Here is a 26,049-nt window from a genome sequence, read left to right as displayed (position 1 = left end):
TGTAACACTGTCGAGCGAGTTGGTGGCCCTTAGCTGCTGAGGGAGGGGGATTCAGCATGAGCACGGAAGCTGCATGGCTGTGATTCACTGTGACAGCACTGCCTGGCATGTGAGGACAGCAGGGCAGGCGGGCAAGGCTGCTGCCTTTGATCTTTATTTGCTCCACCGTCTGTTTTGCATTTAAGAGCCTTGCTGAGCGCAAGGCATTGGATACACCTTGAATGGCTCAGGACCCTGTCCACATTTTAAAGACCAAGGATCCTTTTTCAAAGCTAAGGGGATCCAGGACAGGGAGGGATGATGTTTGAAGGGGAAGGGTCTGGACTGAATAGGGTCAAGGGTCTCCCAGCAACACAGATTAGAGCTGATGAAAAGAGAGAGCTCCATAATAACACATGATCAAGTTTATGGAGAACGGTGTGACAGTGGGTGAATGGCAAAGTAACATACAACTCCTAGACTGGACCCTGAAGATCACACCGGGGTCAGGAGGCTGTGGAACAAAAACAAACATGCACAGGACCTCCACAAGCAACTTTCTGCTGCTCCTCCTGACCTGTCAAATACATTTTGCATGTTAATGACGTCAGCGGACTGTGACATCTTACACCTGAAAGGCAAACTGGTTGGATATCATCAATATATCCCACAACCTGGCATGACATACTGACAGGGAGCCATCATTCTCTCTTCAAACGGGAATATTTTTATCCTCTTGAACATCTCTATTGCACATTCCTCTCAGACACGGAGCCAGCAGCTAGACTCGCACTACAGACTGACACAATAAATAAATGCCTTCCCTAATAAGAGCCAATGAAAGCATATTTATGAGGAGTCAAATCAACACAACTCAAAAGAACAAAAGAATTTTACCTAAACACTGGAGGACTTCAAATTCGGTGAAAAGTGAATAAAAACTGAAAAGTCAAAAAAAGGGACGAGAAACGTGTGTGTGTGTGTGTGTGTGTGTGTGTGGTAGGGACATACTAAGACATTCTTGAAGGCACCTGAGGTTTCTTGACAAAAACAGACATGCATTCTCACCAGTTCATCTGGTGAAGGAATTCCTTTCCAAATCCAGCATGTAATTAATTCCCAGACTATATATCTATTTGGCAGCGCACAGTTCATTTATTTACAGTGGAAGGTGGAAGACTATATCTCATGTCATGGAGACTAAGGAGGCAGAACTGTAGCAACATAGATTTTATTTACTTTTTGAGCATTGTGGAGAGCTGTACACATATTACCATTTCAATAGCTTATACCATTTTATATTAGATGCATTTTCAAGTAAAGAATAAACAAGCTCTATTACGGTTTTGTTGAGACTGGAATTCTTAGCAGTGGCTAAGTGAAACAGCAAAACCAGAGGAACCGATAATCTAAAAGAATTTAGACCTTTACACCTTTCAAGTACAATTCTCAAAAGCACCATTTCATGGGCTTGATGCATACAAATGAGTTTTTACCTGTCCTCTTTTTAGCAAGAAAATACACGGCTCTGTCTATGTAACTATAGAAATATAAACTGCAACTTTTAAATGAGGACTAACAGTCATGATTGGTGGTGAGATCAAATGCTGCTACCTGAGCACTATTTATATATATATATATGTGTGTGTGTATCAGCATCACTCTGGAAGTGCATAGCTTCCTGCCTCTTGATAAACTCTGCGTCTGTGTAAGAGTTTAAGTGGCTTACTGCAGATTTTGTACATGCAATATTTATGTATTCACATTTCCAAACAATCAAAGCAAAGCATTCTATGGCTGAAATGGTCATAAAAGTCATGGGCATCTACGATGCATGTTATGCTACATTATATGGTACGCTGGAGGATTAATGACAATATATTTGTACGAGCACATGAAGTTGATCTGTACGTGTTAACATTGTAAATAGCTTTTATCATCGCTGTTCAGCTCACATAGCTATAAATGCTTCATTCATAACAATTATCTTGAGAAGTAGGCATTCCACAGGGTCTCACCTGACATCTTTTTTTGACTTGTGTTTGTAAGAACAAAGTAACATCTTGAATTTGAAATTCCTAAATATTTGAAAATAGTCACATCTGTTCAACAAAACAAAACCACATGAACATCCACCCTGTTTTCCTAAATCATAGCTTATATACAAAAGGAAGAATGCCACTTTTAGTTGGAAAAGAGTAACAAAGGAAGAAAAGGTACATCAAGGCAATGGTGGGTCAAGTCTAATCCAGGTGACACTGGACAGCAGGGGGGTAAGTTGGCATAGAGTACATGCTGGAGGCAGACGGTAGCAAAGGGAAGTCCTGTAAGTGCACTAAGTAGAAGCTAACACTGCTTCCTTCTTCCCGGGCACCTGTTAAAACAGCTAAAGCTTATCACTTCTTGCATCACAAGAGTACTGGGGAGGTGCGTGTGGTGCATGTGGTGTGTTTGTTTTTGTGGGTGGTGGGTGGAAGGGTTTATATTGGAGTATTGCTGAAGAAGCCTAAAGGAGGTTAAATGCAGCTCACTCCACTACACTCATCAGTCGACACACACCTCCCTCGATGGCCAAACACTGTCCAGGAACAGTCCCAGGTGGTAATCTGGATATGTGTGTCTGCAAACGAAAAAAGAAGAGACACAAACACAGTGAGAAAGTTGAGCTAATGGACAGGATAGGGTTGAATACATGACCATGGATTCCTTGCACTTGCTTCAACTAGACAACAAGCAAACTAGAGCAAACAAGGCCTGGTCTGTCTAGTTTCCAATTTTTACAGTTCTAAAATTGAAATATGACAGTAAAGCTACAAAGTCAACATTAATTTTTGGTCCAACGTTATGTGTAGCCAGGCGTACTCGTAAACAACCTTAGGTCTTGAGGTAACATGAGGTACATGGTGTACAGCACAGGGCCAGTACAGTAAGTCCAAAATAACTGTTCAGGTTCTGATCTGGGGGCTGTTCCTTCCCAACAAACCTCATTCAGGGTTTTATGTCACTGCCAACAGTTATGGTCCCACAGAAGGACTATGGATTTCCTATAGCACCTCAGACGTAGCGCTTACTGTAAGAAGAAGTAGAAGTACCGAGAGCCATTGCACCTGACACTACATAGTTCACAAAGGTTATGGGGATACCCAAACCCCATAACAAATGAAATTAAATTTTAAGTGCTTGCTTGGTAAGTGTGGATCCAATGTTAAAATTTATTAAATTATAATTTAAATCACAGATGATCATTTCATTTATCAATCATAACATAAGGCTGCAACTGTTGCATCATGAGCATGTACCACCGAAGTCCGAAGATGACAAGTGAGTATTTATGGAGAGACAGAGTAAGTGGACTAAGTGAACAGAGTACTAGTGTTGTGTGTTTGAGCAGAGACTCAGAGGAGGAGGGATGGGGCAAACACAGCTGTGAAGACAGGAGTGATTCTTCAACTGGGGATCAAAGGTGACCAACTCTCCCTGTGCCAATAACAGCTGTCATCCTCCTTCCTCTCTCACTCCACAGAGGCTAACACTGGCTCCAGCCTTGGGGGAAGAGTCCATCCACTTATTGACCCGGGCCACTGAATTGGCCTGACATCACTCCTCCAGTTGCGGGAGCTTTCCTGTCAACCGGACTTCTTTTCATATAGACTTGGACTATGTTCCCTGGCAGCCCGAGGGGCAACTGTCACTACAATGGGAAAAGAGCCAGACAAGGCCATGCACACATGGCAACACTCTCAGGGGCTATTATGGCTCCAGGACTCGTCTCTGGGTTCATCTTCTAAAGATGAGGTTAAAGACAGGCCTTGTTTGAACTGTTTTGAGCGAAGGTCTATAGCTGACATAATTAACTAATGGTGACATGTTAAGTGTTTTCCTTTTGATGTTTGCATGTCAGAAGCAAAGAGCTTTGCAATGTTCTTTTAAATTTCTACCACACTGAGTACACAGCTGAAAATACACTACTGGGCACAATTAGTGCCTAGCTGCATGACTTCATATATTTTGTAAGAAAACCATGTCTGACAATGACACCAGTGTGCTCTGACCATCATCCTTACATGCAAAACCATACCATACATTAAGCTCTTAATTTTGTTTCAATCTGACAGGGTAGACAACATGAATGAGTCCGTAGGAAGAGTAAAAAGCTCACTAAAGCAAACAAGTTAGTAATTACACCAATGCAGTAAAAGCATTCATGCCTTTCACAGGTTATGGAGCTTTTTCGTAAGTCCAGGTAACAAGGACACAGTAGTGAGGATGAGTAGGGCTTTAGGCTCAGTCACATAGCAGATGCCAGATGTGTAAACACTAAATTATTAATTCACATTCAAATGTCTGTGTGTATACGTTGTGCCAACCTTTAGCACCACGGTGATTTTCATATTTTGACGATGAGGCTGCAGCAGATATTTGACTCACAAGAAGAAAAGCTTTTAAAGTCTTTGATGATTCAGTTCAGTACTAGCACACATACAGTACAGCACCAGCTGTATTGAAACCCTATAGCTGTGGCAGAGCTGATAAGGTGACAGTTACTTAAAAGGGAATTTTTTTGGCTATTTCAATGGGTGATGAAGGCCAAGAGTTACCATTACCACGAACGATGTCCATCTCAACCTCTCTTTCACAACGTACCCTATCATCAGCTGAGAGTTTCAATTTATTGGTTTGATGAATTCTCGGTGTGGAATTCATGTTTACAGAAGCAGCATAAACTAGTTATAAAGTCAGGAGGGTTGAAAGAGTAGCAAACAAATGTAGAATTATATGACAGTTGGGACAATTAGTCAGGAAAAAGAAATGAACAGACACAAACCTACAGTGAGTCTGTTGCCAGCTTGGTAACAAGTGACTGAAATGACCACATAACAGGACTTCAGCAGAGTCAAAACATAACGTGAAAAACACAGTTCCATTGTATCTGTTGGAGAAAAACAACATTCTTTGGTGATATGAATGTGTTTAGGAGCTAGAGAAGCCACACATTAACACCACAGTGAAGGCTAAAGGATAAATTTAGTTCTATGACTATGCCGCTGTTTTTGTGTTGTGGTTTTCACATTCTTTTCTTTTAAAATAAAAAAAAAAACATGCTATTTATTCTCCAGCTGAGATGGATAATAAAACCAAAATGCACCATAATAAAAGACATTTGTCGTGTAATATACAAAGGAGACAATAACCAGGAGGCCTGAATTGCATGCCATTTGATATTCTCTGGCCTTAAACAATTTGAGCAGCAAAAGCTTTATAGTGGTAATGATGTCCAGGAGGAGGGAACTGAGCCATGGTGGTGGTGCTGTGGATCCTACACTTTTCTTTCATCTGTCCAATCATGGGAAACAATAAAACAATAGTCTAACTGTTTCAGAAGTGCCGCCACTTGCCTGTCCATGCAGTTTTGTGTAGCTCTGCGTAAAACATGGATTGATGTTCTGATGTCCTATCCAGTGCAAACACAGGTGAGGGTTTGAATAAAACCAGATGCTCTCCCTCTGCAGCACTGCTTTTTTATAGCTATTTTACAGTTGAATGTCAAAAGGACTAGGATACAGACTCAAATTTCCACAGAAACAATATCTGACTGAAAAGAAAGGAAAATAAAACACAGAGGAGCCGCCAGCACAGATTCTGAAAAACTGCCCTGACATCCAGGACACGTTGGAGTGAACTATAGCATGCTTCAATGTTCGTTTGTCAGACAAAATACACACATACAAATCAGAGAAGTGAAAGACCGTAAAAGAGAAATAGACTCGCTACAATATAAATCCAGTCTGACCTCTGTCCTAAATACTCCTGCTACTGTGTATCAGCCCTTTCATGTTCTTATCAGAGAGAAGCAGCGGAAGATGGACTCTTACTGGCTGGTTAGAAACGCCCAGTGGGATGCTAACAGGAATGGGAGGAATGTCTGCACAATAGCAGCTGGGGCTGTGGACAGCTCTGGTTCTATATGCTATGTCTGCAACTCAGTGCAAAAGTGAAAATTTGTACATGCTAAAATTATGCTTGAATTCTTTGGGCTTGTTTAAGAGAACATGATGAGAACGCCAGCTCTTTTCAAGTGTTCTTCAGCAAGTATTTATAACAACACAGGAAGTCTTCACTAGAAGAACTTGTTCTGTACTCCCTGTCCCATTGCAGCTCGGTCACCAGCATCAACTGCACCGCTTCCAATGCTACAGTGTAATGTGGCAAGACGACAGAGAGTTGAGAACTGAACTAAATACTAGTTTATCTCCACAGCATGTGCACTTTCCGTCATTCTTTCCCACAAAATTGTGAGCAAGAACATCCAAACAGTTTTGACGCCTGGCATCAGGGACATGGACATACAGGTATCACCTCCTGGGTCTCCATGGCATGCAGACCACTTTCTAAACTGGGTTTACAAGCAACAGACATCATGACAACAGCCTGATGGCATTAAGATTCCCATCACTGGTTTTTTAAACTTCACCAGACTGGAGATTAAACAGATGCTGTGTGGCATCCTCTCAGTGGATGATATGTTGGCAGTGGGCTGGTGGGGAACTCTGGGACCAGCTGGGGAAAACCGGTGAAACCTCATTTTGCACCCAGCGTGGAAAATAAGTTTGCACCCATGAAGGACAGAAAAAACAGATCTGGTATGCAGATGGTGAGAGCCACAGCGACACATGGAGGTTTCGTCACCTCGGCCCCACAGCTCGCTGCTGAGTAGAACAGTGTGAGGTTTGGTGCAGCAGCTGTGTTCTTGGTTGCACTCTCCAATATCACTGCGTCACCAGTGCCCTGTGGAGTGGAAGTGGATACCAATTCCCAGGAGATCCAGAAACCACTACTGACAGATGATATTCCTGGCCACATTAGTTTTATGAAAAGCATTTTGTATGCCTCACTTAATGAAGTGATGCTGGGTGACTGATTCACTGATAGTGCTTTTTAGAAAAGTAGTTAAATGACAGTAGGGACATTGTGGAGAAACTAACATTGATATGATTGTGCCTACAGTATAAAACCAGTAACAACAACTCCAGCTAACTTCATGTTAAACCTCCAACTACACAAACACTGCGTAACAATGACAAGAAAACAAAAACTTACAAATAAAAGCAATGTTTGGTGACCGAAAGTGCCCTTAAACAGTACACGGTCCACTGTGTTCTGTTCACCTCTTTACGTTGGCACAGGCGTGAAAGGGGAGCTTGCATACTCACATTCCACCTCAAAGCCCAATACACAGAGCACATTTGACAAATATGCAGTTTGATACTGATATCCCCAGTGGAGCATGACTTTCAGTAAACTTTATGGTACTTTAGGACCAGGTAGGGCCAGAGATGGGGAGCAACGAGAGAGACAAACCAAGAGACATGGAGAGAGATGGGAGAGGGACGGGTGAGGGGGCCGGGAGGCGGGACAGAGGGCAAACACTTTGAAATCTGAACCGAGCTTCAACAACAGTGCCCTCTCTTTATACAGAGTGACAGAGATACATTAGCCAAACAAATCAGTCTAAGCTGAGACTCCACTTAGAGCTAGGAGCCCAGAGCACTAAGCCCTGTAGCTGCAAAATCCACAATGACTGACTCAAGTCACATAATTTATGTGCTTGGAGTTTTGGTCCTGGAGGAAGATCACAAAGCCAACCTCAGACATTCATGATTCAGGCATCTATTGTCCACAAACCTGTGATTGTAATGTCCTTAAAAGAGTATAAAGATTTTTGGTCCCATAATCCAAAAGCCAAGGTCACCAGCAGACTACATACCAAACAAGACAACAAGCACAGGTGCTGCAGGGACGAAGTTCTAGCCAGTTGTGACTTACCATGACACAAAAACATGCAGTGTTTGCAGGAGAGATGTTGAGGGTTAATGTGAACCTGGGCATTACACCCTGTTGGTAAAGGCCATCACTAGCTGTGACAAGCAGCAGCTTCACCCTGCGTATCATGGGAGGCACTCATCATATACTCTGCAACTCGTCAACAACCTAGTTAGTAGAGACAAGACCTGCGATTTCTCAGGATTTTGACATTCCATATCGGGAGGAAAAATAAATTGATTTAAATAAAAATTCAAATAAAATTGTGAAAAAAAGGACATGAGTGCTGGATGCAATCTGCAGGTGAAGGAAAAGGACGCAGACAGCTGGTGCAACTCATTAGCAGCAGCTAGTCATCTAATAAACACAAAGCAAGTTTAGAACCAATTCAACAATTACCACATTTTCAAATAAACAAATTATGGTAATGAATAACTTTTTATGGAAATCAACATGCATGACATCAGATGCATTTTATAAAGGAGTATAATGGATTTTAACAGGTGCTGCTTCTGAAGCAGGAGAAAATCACTATATGGAAAATTATTATATCGTGTGTAGAAGTCTCCTTGAATACCTGCGGTCCCTCTAATGCTAATGTTTTTCAAGTAGAAAAATAACAACAGATATGCTCATTATCTCTTTATTCACTTCTCAAATGAATAGTGTGGACATTTATTTCTCAGGACAAGTGAGCTTAGAAAAAGAGCACACACGCTAATACAACAAATTGAGCAGAATTATGTTTTGACAGTCTGACAGACTTTACAAATCTGTCACAGACTCACTGAAAATATTTAATTTAAGCCACTTGCACTGGTCAGTGATGCGCAAGTAATAAATTTCACATTTTATGAACTTTGAAGTTTACTGTGTGTCTGACTGTACCTTTACTGAGGTAAAAATGGTTCCATTGATATAGAAGAGTATTTAAAATTCAACGAAAATCATTTTGTTTGTCATGCTAATAGACAAGCTCACCTTTGCTTTGCTATCTTGGGCAGACATGTAGCCAACACACATGCTCTCTGTGGTGTGACTCCATAGGAACTCCACTGTGAAAACACAGGACATGGACAAAAATGTCAATCACAGTGTGAACACGGGAAAAACTAACAACTAACACAAATATAAATTTATCTAATTTAATAAAGAGCTTGGGAACATAGCAGACTGTTACAAAATTAAAGTACAATTTCAAAAAAAAAAAAGAAATCAGCAGCAACAATGTTTCCATCTGCCAGAGGGAAACGTCTGGCAGGTGACTCAGCACGCTCAACTGTGGTAAACTCTGAGCAGGCATCATGAAAATATATGTCTTGTAGTGGTGACATAACTGCAGAGGAAGGTAGGACTTGTGAGTCAGAGTAGAAACTCAATTACAGCACCCAAAGGATGTGGTCGACATTTTGTTTATATTTGTAAATCAACGCAGAGCCGCTTGCAATCCGCAATAATCTGGGGTCGTCCACATTCTGCATAAAGGCTACGGTCCATAAACAGCATCAAACAGGGTCTGTACATCACTGAGTAAATAATACTTTGGAACATTTTATTATTTAAGTGCGTATAATGTATAAAATAAACAGCATTTAACTATTCTTTTGCCATCACGGTTAATTTGAAATCAAAATGTCCTCCTGACCTACACCAGAGAAACATCTGCTCTACTTCATCAGAAAACATGAACTCATCTTTTGATTTCTCTGAAACTGAGTGCGATTCACCTCACGTTAGGCCAAAGGGCAGTAAATTATATGGCCTAAACTTTGCACAGATTTCTGATGAAGTCAAGTTCCATGATCACAGCTTTGCAAAAGATCATTCTCAGAACCTCCATGTAGAAAAACAAGATCCTCCAATTCAATCAGCCAAACTGGGCAGTACTCAGAGGGCCTCCACTTGTCCAAAGATTAGCTGCTGATTTCATAGTGGGAGGTCTCTGTTTGAATCTGAGATGAAGGGTGTGAAACCTGAGCCTGACTGTTCAAGTTAAAACACAGACCACCCGCTAGGAAAGCCGCAGTGCCTCCTCCACCCTCTTCCCCCCTCCTCCCCCCATCTATCTGATGATGGATTTTTAAATATTAACAGCCAAATCTTTGCATACCATAAGCTGCGGTGTGGGACATGGGTATGATCACTCGAACCTCTACACGATACATGTCTTACCCAGTATACCCTGAATATTTTGAGATGGCGGAGCTTCCGCACATCTGCAGCAGCGCAAGACAATTACTCCACCCAATACGCGATCTTCGCTGGCCAGAAAGGGTGAGCCTGGAGTGGACACAAAGAAAACACCATACTTGAGATGACTAAATGAGGCATAAACACTTTGAAAATGACAAGTTTGTAGTGAATAAATCAGTTTCTTGTACGCTGCCGGTTCTCCACCCTAACGCATCGAACCAAGTATAACACAAGAAAAGAGACCAGACAAAACATAAAATAAAGAAATAAAAATCCTCTATTCAAGTTGTTTGTGGTCTGGCCAAGTTTAACAAGTCAAAGTAATTATTCTCTCCCGATGTATTAATTATACTTAGCAGATGGTTCAATAGAAATACAATTCAACTCTATGGACAGGTTTTTGGCACACAGCAGGTTAAGACAGGTCATGTCATTTTAACTGTCCACACTGTCCACACTCCCGTAACACAATATTTTATTTAAAGAAGTCCATCCAACTAACTAAACTCTCAAAGACCTTTGAGCTTTAAAAACAACACAAGAGAAATCAATTGTGTGTTATGAGAACCTTTTCTGAACCCTGACTGAACTTCAGAAGATACAAACTTGACTAGTGTTTGACATGCAAAAAACATTTTCATGACTGATTAGCATGGGACAATAAAGGAAAAAAGGCCCAGTTTGGAAAAGAATAAACTATAAACAGCTACAGCATGACTGAAGTGGCTCAACACAACAACAAGTAAAAGAACAGGACCAATTGGTGCATTTGATGAAAATATTTTTGTGTCTGCCATTGCTTCATTGTTGCATTTTACACCAATTTTGGTTCCGTGTTGTAATTCTTCCTTCACTCTATAAAACACTTTTTTTGTATATCTTGGACAACACTCACACAAAATCCCAGTACTTGGGGTACATTTTTAAAGCCTCTTAAATTTATTTTGTTAAACATTCCATAATAACTGACATCTTTCCATGCTGTAAACATGAGAGTAATTCACCTTTTGCCTTCATGTCCACCATTATTTTACCCATAACAATAAGAGGACACATTAATGGGATTAAACTATTTCAAAGTGTTGATATTTGTGTGTATGTGTTTGGCAGGTGTAGCTATACAATAAGATCTAAAAATACTGATGGCGTCGATTTAGGCAATCTGACAAAAAGTATCGAGGAAGTCGACTGTGAGGCCTCCACATCACAGACACTGTCATCACTGCTCTTACTAAGGCAGGATTTACAGAGCTTTGTTAAACGTAATGTGAATCTTGAAAGGAAACAACAGAAGAATTAACTCCAAATCGACTTTATCCAGCCCATCCAAGTGTCTCGGTGTCACAGATGTCCATGACAAACTGAACTGGGATGGACTTCTAAAGGAGGCCAAAACAAGGCAAAAACCACCACATGTTTCCACATGTCTTTTCTTCCTGAGCTCTGTCTTCTCTGAGCTGTCCCAGTGGTCATTCACAGCAAACACACTTAACAAGGCTTTCTCAAACTGACCACTTCTGAGAAAATGGCCAAAAAAACATTACATCTTCACATGAACTTTCAGCAAAACAATTATGCCTTCCAAAATTGTCTGTGGCTGTCAGCTATGATGTGTGGAACATTTGAAGGCCCTGTTTAGACAATAACAACGATCCATAAATCAAAAAACTGTCTGTTCTGGTTCTATTATTTCCTATGTTTCCAGTTGTTAGCTCATTCATATGTTATGCAACATCTGTTTGTTAGTTTAATTCTCTTTGTGCATTTGTGCTCCTTGCAAACACATTCTTGGCTGACAACCAGTGTCTATAGAAAGGAGTGTGAATCAGGCTGCATGTGGGTGACTCACTGATGAACTTAGTTTGCATAGCCTCCAGCAGCGCTTGGTGGGCATCTTCAGACTGCATGGCAGCAGAACATTCCCGTGCCAGCATGGTGCGCATCAGATGCTCTCCACAGCCTGCCAAAAGACACACGGACACATTTGAACCTGTATCATGAACTTGTGTTAACTCATTCCCCTTCTGCAAGAATGCGTGCCTTCAGTCTGAAATGCACAAGGTCTCCAGAAAGAGAACTTTGAGAGAGCTGTAGCACAACTTACACCCAAGACTTCAAGGTACATTAAAAAAGGCTTTTTTAAACATTAGTTGTGTATGGTATCAATCACATCGTGATGTTTCAGTAAATTTCAAAAAGGACAGCATGTCTGAGTATTTCCTGATTATCATTTGTCATGCTATGCTTTGATTTTCAAACTTGTTAAAAATCACGTTTTTCCAATATATCTGTAATTACATTACGTAATGGAAAGCAGTGCAAAATTAAAGGGTTCTATTTTCCAGCTCACACAGATTTAGCGCTACTGCAGTCATTTTACCAACTTTATTTTATTATTTCAGGTACAGATGACAGCACAGAGAGGCAGCCAAGTACAGCTGCCTTGCTCAAGGGCACACTGACAGTAATTTCTCATTCAGTTTCCCCAGCCCAGATTCCCAGCTGGTCAGGGAATTTGAATCAGCAACCACTCAGTATTAATTCCACTTCTGTAAACTCTGTGCTGTAGCTCACTGTGTAACTGTGAATGTGCATGCATACTTACAACATGGATCCCAATTACAGATTTATGCATCAGTTTTATCTTAAGGTTTTACATTGACATGTTACCATAATGTGTATTTTTAGAAATATGCTTTTCCCCAGTTATACTGGGAAAATAAAACACCAAAGTATAACAGGGTAAACAAAAAGAAACTGTTCTTATTAGACCTCTGACTGAACAGCAGGGAGTTAAGATGTGAAACAGCTGTGTGGAGATATACATGAGCGCATGCCAAATGTAATAACTAGCAATCTTATCTGTGAAGGCTGTGACAAGCTTTTCTTAAAGTCCAGAGAAACAAAACCAGCAAAACCATTTTATTCATGCTAAAAAATGCTGATAGTCTGAATTAATTCAAATAAAATAAGAGAAGTTGTCCAGTTGTCTTCAATTAGTACATGAATCTCTCTGATGCCTTTCATTTATATGGCTTGTGGTGTACAGAAAAGTCCAGGGAGAGAAACAAAGCATTTAAGCAAACCAGGAACCATAAAAAACATGGGCAGCATGTACAAATGTCTCACCTACCACTTCCAAGTCAAAACATAGCAGGTGTGCTTTTTTTTTAATATCTTATATAATATGTTACTTACTGCTTAAGAGACTAACATTAAAACCAATACTGTGCTGTTGCAAAAGAAAAGACAGATATTGGATGTATGTTGTGTGCTTACAATATGACCCATCTTAAATATAAAAACTACCCCAACAAGAAATCTAAAAGTGAAAACACAGCACATCTGGCTAAAGCTCCTGTGAAAACCCATAAAGACTAAAGAATATAGCCTTGTTGTTTCTGTAAACACAAATGAAGGCCCCATAAAATATCAGGTAACTACAACAAAACTGAATGCAGGTTGGTAACTGTGGAGACCAGATGCCTGGGGCAATTTGACGTTCCTTTTTAACAAGAGCAGATTGGCCAGGTACTGTGCCTTTTGTAATGTGTTTACCATAAACCACTCTGTCCTGGGGGACCTGCATATCATGGCAGCACGAACATATTTTAAGTGGAGCTGCAGCCTGGAGCCCAGACGAAAGCAGCAACTCCACAGATGAGAAATGTAAAAGGGATGAAGCCAACAAACGGAGACACGGTATGTGACAGCCAACAGCAGGGAGAGTAAACAGTCAAGTTTGTGAGCAGCCCTCTCACTGGATGCAGCAAAGAGGAGGCCTGGCGAGCCAGTCAATGCATTTAAAACAAAGAGCCACACGAGCCACATATTACGCAACAGACTATAACGGAGAGGGTGGGGAGGGAGGGCAGACAGGCAAAGCGGTGGTCAGGTGAAGGGAAGAAATAGTGACATACTGGGTGAGGCTCAGGCTCCTCGTGACAGAACGAAAATGACTGTTTTTCTGATTCTCGTGATGGGAATGCCTTTCATGTTAGGAAATTAAAAACAGGTGTCGTACTGGAACAGACGTTATGCACTCCATACGCATAAGGGAAGCTTTTTTTTCTCTTAGTAACATCAAAGGCAGAGCCACAATATAGGAAAACAGGATCTACCGGGATAACTGATGAAGTTCATAGTGGTCTTAAACTGCGTGTTTAATATAATAAATACACCACAGATCAGTTCACGGGCTAGATTACTTATCATCTTTAAACTAGTCTTTAAGTAAGTGACAGACTTTAATACCAAACTAGCATCTTTCGTGATCATAGTTACTGATATACCCAACACAGTTAAAATCACTATTTACTTCTTATGCTAGTTGGGTCAAACACAGATAGATATGGTCATAAAAACCACTAAGATGCTGATGTTACCTATAAAAGAGATTTCTTTTTATTTTTTGCTTCAGAGAAATGTGCCAGAGCATGTTGGAATTGCCTGAAAGAGGCACATGTTTTCTTATGGGCTTCCTACATAGCAGATACTATACTGGGCCTTTCAGACCTGTGGCTTTGATTACACTACAAAGTTCCAAGAATTGTTTATCTAAAACAGGGTCAGTATAACTGCTTTTGTAGTTACACTGCCCTAAATTTCTCACTGATTGCTTGAGATCATATATTCCTGCAAGCTTTAGTGGTACAAAATGCTGGCTATTTCAGTTGTACATCTGACTTGAGCTTCAGCCTGTCTGATCAAATCAGCTCATGTGCACTGAGATGCATTAGGCTACAGATCCACATCAAAAGGTTTTAATGCTCCCCAGAAGCCATGTCGCAGATGTCTACACATCTTAAAGCAGTAATATAGCCTCTCTACCTCACATTCAAAACCATACGGCTAACAGAGAGCAATGTTGCTTTCGGCCAAAAGAAAAATGCACTCTCATTTTTTGGAAACACTAAGGCACGCTTGTATACATTGTATAAATATGTTTGAGAAGAAAGCAACTTGTCTTTGAGATGGCAGATTGGTCCTGAAAGAGAAGGACGTCTTTGTCCAATTGACTCTCTGTATTAGTTAAGAGACAGTGCTTCAGGAGAAACACTCCCTGCTTCTGTGCGTGCTGACAGCAGAGGAAGAGCGGACGCAAGAATGTGGCTAATACAGTTTCTCAACATGCAGACTTGGAAAGGCAGAAACTGATTTAATCACAAGATTCACAGTTTATTCAAGTTTTTCTTGCCAGTGGAAGTAAGAAATATTCATTTCTGCAAGACATGTTGGTGCAATAAAGGCTAGGGTTTAGTCCATACAAACACAATGTCTATCTCATCCATCATCCTTACACCACTTGAGACTGAGCTAAAAATAAGTTGCAACTGACTCACTGACAGAAGGTAGGAAACAGATCCACTGTCACACATAAACATTTGGTAAACTCAAACATTTTAAAAGGTCAGTTTTTGCTCACTTAGTCTTTATAGATGTGGTGAATAAAATCGTGTGGTAATCACCACAATCAAAGTGTACACTTAAAACAAACTCAACACCAATGTTTCTCTCAGGGGACAATGTTCTGGTTACTCTGGGTAATCCACAGGCAGAAGTACTTGCCAGTGGTGTCAGAAGATTTCAATCTAATCATCTGAATGTGGATTATGCTTCAGTTATAATTGTCCTGTACTATAACTGTCAATCATTCAATCATTTAAAATCATTTAAAAATCCAAGGATAAATTACTGGATGGAGATTGGTCTTGCCTGCTACAGTGATGCTGCAAATGTAAAAACAATACTTTATATGTATTTCTATAACGTCAGTTTAAATCATTCAACCTCTTGTTTTTCATGGCCTGCTTTATTGTTGAGATAATTCCAGAATTAATTTGTCGGTTGCATTTTTTTCTAGCAGTGTCAAAAGTCCCAAATTTAGCCTGATAAGTCTGATGTCTTCCAAAACTGTAAGCATGAATTAATTTAGACATTTTAACTTATCTTTGTATGGCTGATGAAAGACTGAACGTCTAAGGTTGTACTCAGAGTTGCAGGGACTTAATTATCCAATGCAGCCCCTGCAATCTTTCTATAATTAAATATCCTTTCACAGCACTGTTCTGTATGATAAATGTGATATGATAACATCTGGGTAAGCCAGAGCTGTCTGAATAGCTCAGATTTTCTTTAATAAATTATTGATGAGGTTAAACTCTTGATGTTCACTATTTACCACTATGAAAAAAAAAGCAGACTGTCAGATGGAGTAGTTCAGCTTTCCACCTCTGCATGGAGATGAAACAATAGCCAACACCTAGTTCTTCCAAATCCCCCTCGTGAAGCTGACACTGCAGAAAAAAAACGAAGGGAGAAGGACGAGCAGTACGTGACAGGTGAAAACTATAAATCATTACCATGGCACAAAGTGGGGGGTGGGGGGTAGTGAGACAAGTGTCAGAGGCTGTCTACAAATGAAACAAGAGCCAGTCCACAACAACTGAGTTGTGTACTTGATATTTCAACTGTTAGCAAAAGCAGTATCAAAAATAATACATAATGCATATCTATGTTGAATAATATGTGTCATCTGAATGGAATTTAAAAGAATACATGTAGTTAAACTCCTCATATTGGTAAAATTAATGACACATGCAAAATGAAAACCTGGTAACATCATTACTTCATGACTTTTGCATGTGATGGTGTCCTCTTATTTCATAATAAAATAAAGCACATATGATACATATTTAAAGACACAATATGTGGCATTTCCACAAGGAACAAAAAAAAACAAGACTAGAGATGTGTACTTACAGTACCCCAAATGTTTCTAACAACCTTAAAACCCAGTGAAATCCTTAATTTTACTGAATGATGTATTTCATTTAATCGCTTCCAGTGAGTTAAAAGAAGTTGGCGAACATGACTAAGCATCAGAAAGATTTTCAAGACAGCAACTCCCATGAAAGCACATATAGTGTGTTTAGCTTTGATGGAGAGCTGATTTACATGCACTACTCTTCATTTTTGACCATAATTATTAAATTCTTATTGCAAACTCATTTACAACAGCAACGTTGTGACATGAATAATGGACATGGAAGATGACTGTACTTGAAGTTTTGCAAATTTACCATCTTTCCTCTGCACTCCATTCATCCTCCACCATATCTACAGCAGGTGTCCCATGTCAAATGTCACTGCAAATCCAAAGAGCTTTGCAATGCACCTGGCATGCAGCTGGCTAACAAAGAGCGGAGAATGATGACTCAATCAGCTGAGGAAGTGACTGATGAGAATCACTCAGCAGGAATGGTTGGAGGTCATCGGAAAGTATTATCAGGCTTTTTGAAGCCTGACTCACTGAGGCTAAATAAGGGGCTCACATCAAATATCTGTTTCTGATTCATACCATGTCTATAACAAAAAGGTAGGCTGGTGGTAAACATGAACAGCAAGAGGAAAAGTTGCACACATACACAACTGCAAAGTAGGCTGTAGAGATTGTGCTGTGGTATACCTGAGGTACTCACTGCTGTAGAGTAAGGATTCATATTACAGGCGTTTTCAGCCCAGCAGCCACATCCATAATGAGCAGCCTAAGAAGAGACAGGAGAAGAGGACATTTTAGATTCAAAGGAGGAAGGACAGAAAAACATCATAAATCTCAAATAATAGCTTTGAGTAAGGCATGCTCACAGCTGAATAAAAGAATTTAGAACTTACACTACAGGCTGGAGTGGGCACCTCAGCGAAATTTACATTTCCACACTATTAACCACACTTGAACAGCATGACACACTCGGTGCTCTACTGCTTGGAGCTACGAATTTTTTAACAGTAATAGTGTTAATTAGGTCAAAGCAGTAAATCCTACTGATTCATTCATTCTGTTCAGCCCCCACAGTTAGGATGCTGGATTTTTTTCCTGTTAAGCTGCTGTTAATGCAAACTCATAACTTCCTGTAGATGCCTCAAAGTAAAAAACTTCCAAAAAAGAAATGAATTACTTGGATTTGCTCAGAGTTGCTGAGTTGAAAATCCATAAGGATGATCTGAGGTAATTCCTCCATGCCAGGTCGCCTCATTAATTCAGAAAATCTACATTCAGGTTTAGTTCTATTAATGATATCAGACAGATAATGGTTTGGCCACTAGAGGGCATAAAAACTCCAAAACACAGCCATGGCACAATACGGCCTTGTTAAATTGTTTGTGGTTAATGTGCTGGCAAGACATTGGCAACACATTTACACATCTAACAGAAATCAGCTTTCCACTGGCATCGTGTTTGTAGCAATTCACATACAAAGAATTTTTGACAGAAATGTACCAATTCACACTGACGCGGGCCCTGGCAAGCACACAGAGCGCACATACTGTCCACATGCAGCTGTTACAGTCACACAGATCTCCTGCTGTTTGTATGCTGAACTTATGTGCAATGGTTCATAAAGGTACCGATTGTCACTATAAGCTTGCAGGTTTCACTAGAGGCAGACTCCCCCTACCTGCTATGGTGGGCAAGGAAATAAAATCAGCGAATTAGCCTGCAGCAAACCTCATTTTGCCAAAGAAATTTCTGCTGTCTGTTAGCCTTCTGAAGATAGTTTTGGCCCGCTGCTACAGTTAGTCATACAGATGTAGGAGTAAGTGCAAACTGAACGGACTAAATGTCACCGTACGTGCTTCTCAGTTCTGCTTTTGACGCAAATTCCCAATGAGTTCAATATAAACTGAGTTTCTAGCTTTGTTTTGGTTTCCACCAACTCCTACAAACAATATCTGAGTCTGTAGCTATTGGATATCCCATTCTCTTCACGAGCTCATCACTAACGTTAACTGCTGTTTGATGCTGGGAAGGCAGAATACTAATACCAATACTAAGCAGAATACTACTTAGGGCTTGCTGAAAATGACTGAATGCCGAAAACAGATTTTATGAACTGTGTATGACTGCATCATAAAAAAAATGTGAGGAGTGTAAAACCAAAACAATGACCTGAACTGCAGAGTTGGGCAATAATTTGCTATGGGTTCTCACTACAAGCGAAACTTCTCTCTCTGAGATAATTCACTGTTAATATGAAAGCTACTCCCCTTAGTTTCAGATCATTTAAGCAGGGAATAGCAGGTTGTTTTTTTGCATATTTGTTTTGTTTTTCAGCTGCTATTATGAGAAAAAAGAAATGGGCCTGACTACCTGGCCAACCCTGCCAGGATGTTTCATGGCCAGGCCTCCACTGGACACCGCTGCAGCTACATTCCCTTCCAGGTCTACCACAACGGCTCCAACTGTGTCGAGGCACCCTGAACCGTTTTCCTGCAAGTCAAGGATTCACAGGAATAAAATGGACATTTTCAAATAAAAACTGTACTGAAGTGAGGATTTCAGGCAACACAAAGGAGGTGAAATCCAAAATGTTCACATTCTTTAGCAGAGACATCATTTTTGACTAAGGACATTTCCAAAATAAAGAATGTACTGCATATATTCATGAATCAGTCATCCTTACATTTCATGTTTCATTAAAATTGTGCTGTTATGATTTCAATCAGCTCTTTCCCTTCCTTGATTGCAGTTTGGTTTGGAAGTGGCTTATTTGTGAACCATCATTAGTCACACTGCATGATAAATAGAGTTCTACAGGGAAAATGTGCAAAATGGCATTATTCTGATACATGATCATGATCTACTTCTACCAGAAATTTCAGATCTCCATTGAACCCTGGACTAAAAAGTCAGAGTAAAAAAACAGCAGTGGTTCTCATCTGTCTTAGGCTCTCCTAAATCTGGGCTGATGAAGCCAAAAACAATGTTAGCCAGCTATTTCAAAATGCTATAGAGACCATCTTGTCATTCCTTATCATTGTTGTTAAATGGAAAAAAAAAACCCTCAGTAAACAATAACTTTAAAACTTAAGGATGTCTTTGGAATTATATTGATATATTTAGCAACTATCATGAGACAGGTAATTATATTGCACTTAACAAAAGAAAAGCAAAAAGAAATGCCTTTCTTCTTGCCTTTCTTTTTTTAAGTGGGAACATTGAGTATGACAAGTAAAACCTGACTTGCTCTAAAAACTTTTTGTTGAGCACACAAGTCTCTAATAGCCATTCTTGATACAAAGGTGGTTATTTCCTACTAACTGACATTATATGTCAATGGCAGATTAAAAAATAAAAACAAGGCTGATGTCAAATTCCTGTAAAATTCCCTTAAATGCTGAACAGTCACAGTCTGAGTGACAGTTATGTTCAAATCAGTGGTAGCTTCACTGTACCAAATGGTCACATATTAATCTTTAATAGGCCAAGCAGTTTTGTGTAAACATGTGGGAGACAGATGAGAACAGAGGGCAACCCAAACCTTAAACTCTCATTAGGCTGACTAGCCATTTGAAACAAGAATCAATCATTTCATCATATATCACTTGCCTGAGTCAATAAACAGTCCGTCTCAGTTGTTAGTCTTTCCTTTTCTGGATATATCATAAATACTGAGGATTGATGTGACTGAACTAAACAAACAGAAATACTGTTCAAAAGCAGGACCAATGAAGTATATCGGAGTGTGGCCGTTTACATGTTTTTACGCCATTTAGCACAACTCGCATCTGACCAAAGACAAACTCTCCTGCCTTATTCCCTATTGCTGCCACTGCTAGGAACTTCAGAGCAGAAAGAGTCTCCTCTCAGCTGCTTTTAGCTCAGCTCATCATCAGGCCATTCTCTTGATGTGCTGCTCAGGGCACTGAAACTTTGCACCAACTCTTGTCAACACTTTAATTGTTTCTTGGAACCCTCTGTGCGGCCTGGTAATGTCACTGCCTTTGATGACAATGCGAGAATGTGAAATCATAACTTGCAGTATATTCAATTTCCTTTCCTTCTGTCTTTCCTAAATTCAGTTTGATGCTGTATATGGTTTCCCCTTGATTAACTGCTGATTTATAATCTAGAGTGGGCTGCATGATAAAATAGGGTCTAAAACCACAAGAACACCAACAATAACAGTAACCTCTATAGACCAAGTGATGCGGCCGCATTCATGTTGAATTTTGAGAGGGAAACGTGACTATACATTTTTATAACAGGGAAAAGTACATGCTCTTGCTGTTGTTACTGCTTTACCCTCCTTCCTTTTCCCTTCTGGTGTACTTTGCATTAACTTGAGATTTGTTTGTTCTGTTCCTTCTGTTCTTCCCTACACACAATGGCAGGTGTTTTATTTTTTGCTTAGCCCAAATGATGGCCGTAGTCAGTTAATCAGATTTTAACTATAATTTTAGCACCTGTGGAATGAAGATGAAACAAGATGTTTGCCATCAAGAGTACAAAATCAGCTGAAGGAAGCAGTTGACAATGACACACTTAATGCCATCTCATTCTAACTGATAGCATAGTACTCACAGTTTCACTTGATTGTCGTCTTTTCTTTCTCTGATTATATCCTGTGTCAATTTTTTCTGCAAGCTCCATCTTTCGCTTGTTCCTCTTGTATGCAGATAAACTGAATTCTGTGCGTAAAAAAAAAATAAATTTAAATCCAATGTACCCACATGAGCTGATGCACATATTTCTAAGGTTGTTCTGACCACTATGTTTGGTTCAGTTTTGAAGCTAAAGAAAACAAATTCCTTAAATGAACCATTTTTCTAAATTGGTGCAACAAAACTCACTGGTGGCCATTTTCTCTGAAGGACATGGTGATATTCCATGGCTGACTGCCCAATCATGCGCTCCTCGCCCCACTAAAAAGCTGACAAAACAGAAAAAAATTATATCCGTAAAAGTGGATATGGTTACATTAATAAGACGTAAATTAATAACCATCATAATCACCAGGGGGGTATTCTGCCAGCTGATAGTTTCCCTCTCTGTGCTTCACTCAGTAGACGATTTGCAACTAAGACTGGGTTCTTAATACCTGAAGGAAAAGTCAGAATGATTTCATGTGGCTTATTACAGTGTCAGCATGCCAGGATACTCTCTGCATGAGTAAACTACGCAATACACCCACACATAATCTTTTAGTCGAATCAGTATTGGTGAAATAATGAATCGTAAATAACAGGAAGAGCATTATTAAAAGACCAAAGTGCAAGTCTTTCTCTGTGAGTTTTGTAGTACAGATAAAGTGACTATGATTTTGATTTTTGGAAAATCTGTATTGACCTTCTGTACTGCATATTTCATTTGCAGCTGATACAAAAGCCCACCTGTGAACACCAGTTTGCAGGTATACATTTTATATATAAATTATATGGCTAACTACTACATGATGCAGACAGTAATAAAAACAACCCATTGTCTATTGGACTAATTGTTAAGTGCCAGCTATTTAGAATAGATCAGGAAGCTTTTGTTGAAAGCCTTCTAAGAAACCTCTCTGTGAGCATGCTGAGGTATATGATTTAACAGCAGTTCTTGGTTTTTCTCTGGGTAAAAAAATGGGTGGTCCCCAGTTGTGAAGTTTAATGATGCCAATTTCGTCTAGTAATCTCTTAAAACAATCAGTAACACATATAACACATCAAGGCTTGACTGACTGCCATTACTTCAGTGCAACAACAACAATATAGCAGTGTTAGATAGATAAATATCAGCATATCACCGTGTGTTATTACTCACCACTAATAGCCCCTACGGCGCCATATTGCAGTGACTTCCCATCCATGATACTAGCATCACACTCAATCTCCCCTGACAAATTAAGGTTGGAGCCCATTCCAGCATTTGTAAAAGGAGAGTCCTAAAAATAATCAAAAACAAATGGAGCCTAAAACAAAACTTTATTTGTAATTAACTATGTTGTCAGCGTTAATATGTTGAAATCATTCTTTTTTATATACAGTTTATAGAGGACAAAAAGGAATCAATCTTCCTTGTGGTTATAAAAGTCATAATGTAAATATTCAGAAAAAAGACAAGAGTCAATATGTATGATAACTCAACAGCAGTCAGAAACACTTACATTGTTGTTGTCCCTTAAAATACCTGCCTTGGACAATAATAGTGATAATGATTTCGGGACAAAAATGCTGTTCTTTGATACTATCTAGTTATCTGATATAGATGAGGGCTGTAGACCAGATTCATACGATTATTCAAAACAAAATTTGCTTTTGTCACATTTTCATTTTTGAACAATACAATTGTTATGTCTCTCTTTCCATATCAAAGCCAGTATGGACCACTTAATTATGAAGAACAAATATCCTTCACTATTACACAGTTATTTTTTATCTTGTTTGCTGTTGCTGGCTTTGGCTTATTACTTACTTAATACACGGGAGGTTATTAATTGTTCTGTGAGTTCTTTGTTTCTCATATCAGTGCGATGACTTGTGCTTAAGCATGTATTTTGCTAATAACCAGCTGCAGCACTTACAGCACGTAAATAACTTCACTTTCAAAGGAGTAACAGTGAGAATAAATTTCTGTGACTTGCATTTGTTTACACAATGTATGATCATTCTAATTTATCTTATAACAGGAGTGATTGCTACAACGCTCTTCCCTGTATATTTTTGCTGCTGCAAAGAGTTTATTGGAAAGATTCTGACAAAATGATCCCTAATGTCATCCAACAAAATGTATGTACATGCATTAGACGCTAAAGCAGAATCAAGCTGCTTTGGATAAACACATGCACATTTCAAATTAAGTTCCTTAAGCTCACTAGGGTGATGGGTTGTGATGCGTTTTTTAAATCCATAATTTTCATGTATATTATGTATGTGGGACATTCTTAAAAGCTCATAAATAAAGTGTGGCTTCAAATAGTCAAATGTGGTTTATAACCAACCAACCTCAAGCTCAATCAGTGCTGCAGCCACAGCTTCCACTGCAAGTGCACCAGCCTTGAGCCGGTCCACAGCCTGGAACAAGTCAAACAGAGACATCTCCTTTAAAGCCCAACAACTTTCCAGTCTGCACACCAACTTTACCCATTACACATATCAGCCTTTGTATAGTAATTTGATGACATTGTCGGTTGGCAAGTTGCAACAAGGCATATGAATAACTGCTGACCCATTTTAAAATTGAACAATTTGGCCTTAAATGTAAAGTACTGGTCCATATCCATTAGAAACTGCTACACCTTGTCACCCACAACATTAATATTGTAAAGCAAGGGTGAGGGCTGCATCACAAGATTGCTTTCCAGTTGGTAAGGAACTTAAGGAAGGATGGAGGGAACGAATGAAACTAAATATAAGGACATTCTCCAGAGGAAACTTCTTCACTTTCAACAGACGATCTTGATACAGCAAAATGGAAACTGGAAGGACTTCAAACAAGCACATTAAAGTGCTAAAGTGGCGCTGCCAAAACACAGACTGGAATCTCTCTTAAAATATATAGAACACCAGCTGTTTAGAGATGCTCCTCATACAACCTGAGCAAACTTTAGCAAACCTGTAAGAGATTGTAGGAGATAATCCCAACATCATGCTGATCAAGCTAACACAGATGAATTTAAAACAAGATAAAACTTTGCAAAAAGTTATGTACCAGGTCAAGTGGTTGCATTTTTCAACTAAAATTATATTTAGATATAATGATGTGGTGACTTCTCTCCTTTATTCAAAGAAAGTCCTGAAATGCTATGATAATTGATGATCAATGTCAATCTGTTGCTCTGTATTCAGAAATTATTCCGATTAAACACTGTGAAGTGAAAGATTACATAGTTTGAAGTAATACATCTACTAAGCCTACTACTACTTCACCCATTAAGAATAAGCTTGGTTGTGTATACAAGGTTAAGTTGCTTGTTTGCACACACACACACATACACACAGTTTACTATAGTAATAATCGTAACATAAACTTACTCGCTGGCAGGCTCTTTTGCACACATGCTTGTACTCCTTGGCTTTAGATTCAGAATGGTAACCTGCTCCTGAAGGCAAGTAAAGGAAGAAAGTGGTTGACCAATCACAAAGTAAGGATAGGTGACCTCCTCAAAGCAGAAAAACATATTTGGAGACTTGACAAGGTGCTTTTTACTATTCCTTTCTAATAAGCTCTTAGTTCTACTTGTTTATTATGGTGTGCACACTTACCTGCATGCACTAAAACAAATCCACCAACAACTTTTGGCTTTTGATTCTTGCTTGATTCTTGTTTTTTGGACCATGAGTTGGCCAGGGGAGAGGGGGGTTGCTGCTCTTCAGCAGAATTCATTAGACTTTCCATAACCCCTGCATAACTTGACAAGCCTATCATTGCCTATCAGACAGTGGTAAGGAAATCATTTTCACGGCACACCTGGAACAAGAAAATGAATAAAAATATTCTGGGGCAATATCATTGAGCTAATTTAACATGAATGTAGCTGAAATAAGGAATCTTATTAAGAAGTTTTTACAACACATATATGAATCATTATTCGGCTTAATTAAAACCCTTAACCACTGTCAGTGGTCTGTCAATAACGCTACAAGAACATTATTATTATTATTATTATTATTATTAACATTAATTTGGGTACAAAACCACGTAACTAACATCTACTTTGTAGAGGTAAAGGTATGTAAAAATATGCTTTCAACAGTCCTGGTCCTTAGAAATTCGAATCAAATCTCACAGGGATCATAAAAATATCTCAAAATTTCGTTAACCTAAATTAACCCTAACTTTCTAAACATTCCTGCTGTTCATGTATCGCTACGCATGTCGTTTTATAGTTTGCCTTATTAAACAAGCGTTACTTTTTATGTTTACTTTTTAATTGTGCTACATTTCTGTTTAATATGTAAAGAAAGATAGCAGCTAAATTGAAGACAAATAAATCATTTCAATTCAATTTCTTATGTTTTCGTTAGCTCGTTAGCTAACAACTCGCTAACACACCGGTCAAAACATTCTGAACTTACAATTTTCACTCCGCTCCTACCAGCGACAGAACTGCGTGCTAACCGCGACGTTACCCGACACGTGTTTAACACACATAAACGGCAGCTGGACTCATAAATGTAAGTGAGGCAAACTTTGCTGTCACACACTTTCACTCCTCTGTGCTAACAACAGCTAGCTAGCCAGAGCATACAAAAGTACTTCCTGGTTCAGATACACGTTGCTAAGGAAGTGCG

At 39.4% G+C, this 26,049-nt stretch overlaps 1 protein-coding gene across 2 annotated transcripts; it reads right to left on the bottom strand.

The window, feature by feature from the left end:
- Positions 1-1,194: 1,194 nt before the first annotated feature.
- On the bottom strand, positions 1,195-26,049 carry tasp1 (taspase, threonine aspartase, 1). 2 transcript variants are annotated; one of them, XM_046402133.1, is made up of 14 exons: positions 25,834-26,049; positions 25,021-25,225; positions 24,790-24,857; positions 23,761-23,829; positions 22,580-22,700; positions 21,791-21,875; positions 21,628-21,707; positions 21,359-21,465; positions 19,145-19,264; positions 17,462-17,540; positions 11,843-11,953; positions 9,973-10,080; positions 8,782-8,855; positions 1,195-2,599 (listed from the first exon to the last, which is right to left on the bottom strand). In XM_046402133.1, the coding sequence occupies exons 2-14, from the start codon at positions 25,181-25,183 to the stop codon at positions 2,507-2,509; spliced, it is 1,278 nt and encodes a 425-aa protein (XP_046258089.1). In that variant the 5' UTR covers positions 25,184-25,225; positions 25,834-26,049; the 3' UTR covers positions 1,195-2,506. The 2 variants fall into 2 exon arrangements, with proteins under 2 accessions (XP_046258089.1, XP_046258091.1); XM_046402135.1 differs by having other exon boundaries at positions 25,021-25,186.

This window comes from Scatophagus argus, chromosome 10 (assembly GCF_020382885.2).
Source record: "Scatophagus argus isolate fScaArg1 chromosome 10, fScaArg1.pri, whole genome shotgun sequence".
In the NCBI taxonomy this organism is placed as follows: domain Eukaryota; kingdom Metazoa; phylum Chordata; class Actinopteri; family Scatophagidae; genus Scatophagus; species Scatophagus argus.
This window is presented reverse-complemented; position numbering and strand designations above follow the sequence as displayed.

Coding starts and splice junctions, on each gene's coding strand:
- tasp1 (XM_046402133.1), bottom strand. CDS start 25,183: ATGATAGGCTTGTCAAGTTATGCAGGGGTTATGGAAAGTCTAATGAAT. Junction 21,876..22,579: donor CGCCGTAGGGGCTATTAGTG/GTGAGTAATAAC, acceptor CTTTTCCTTCAG/GTATTAAGAACCCAGTCTTA. Junction 10,081..11,842: donor TATGCAAACTAAGTTCATCA/GTGAGTCACCCA, acceptor TGTCCACTCCAG/GCTCACCCTTTCTGGCCAGC.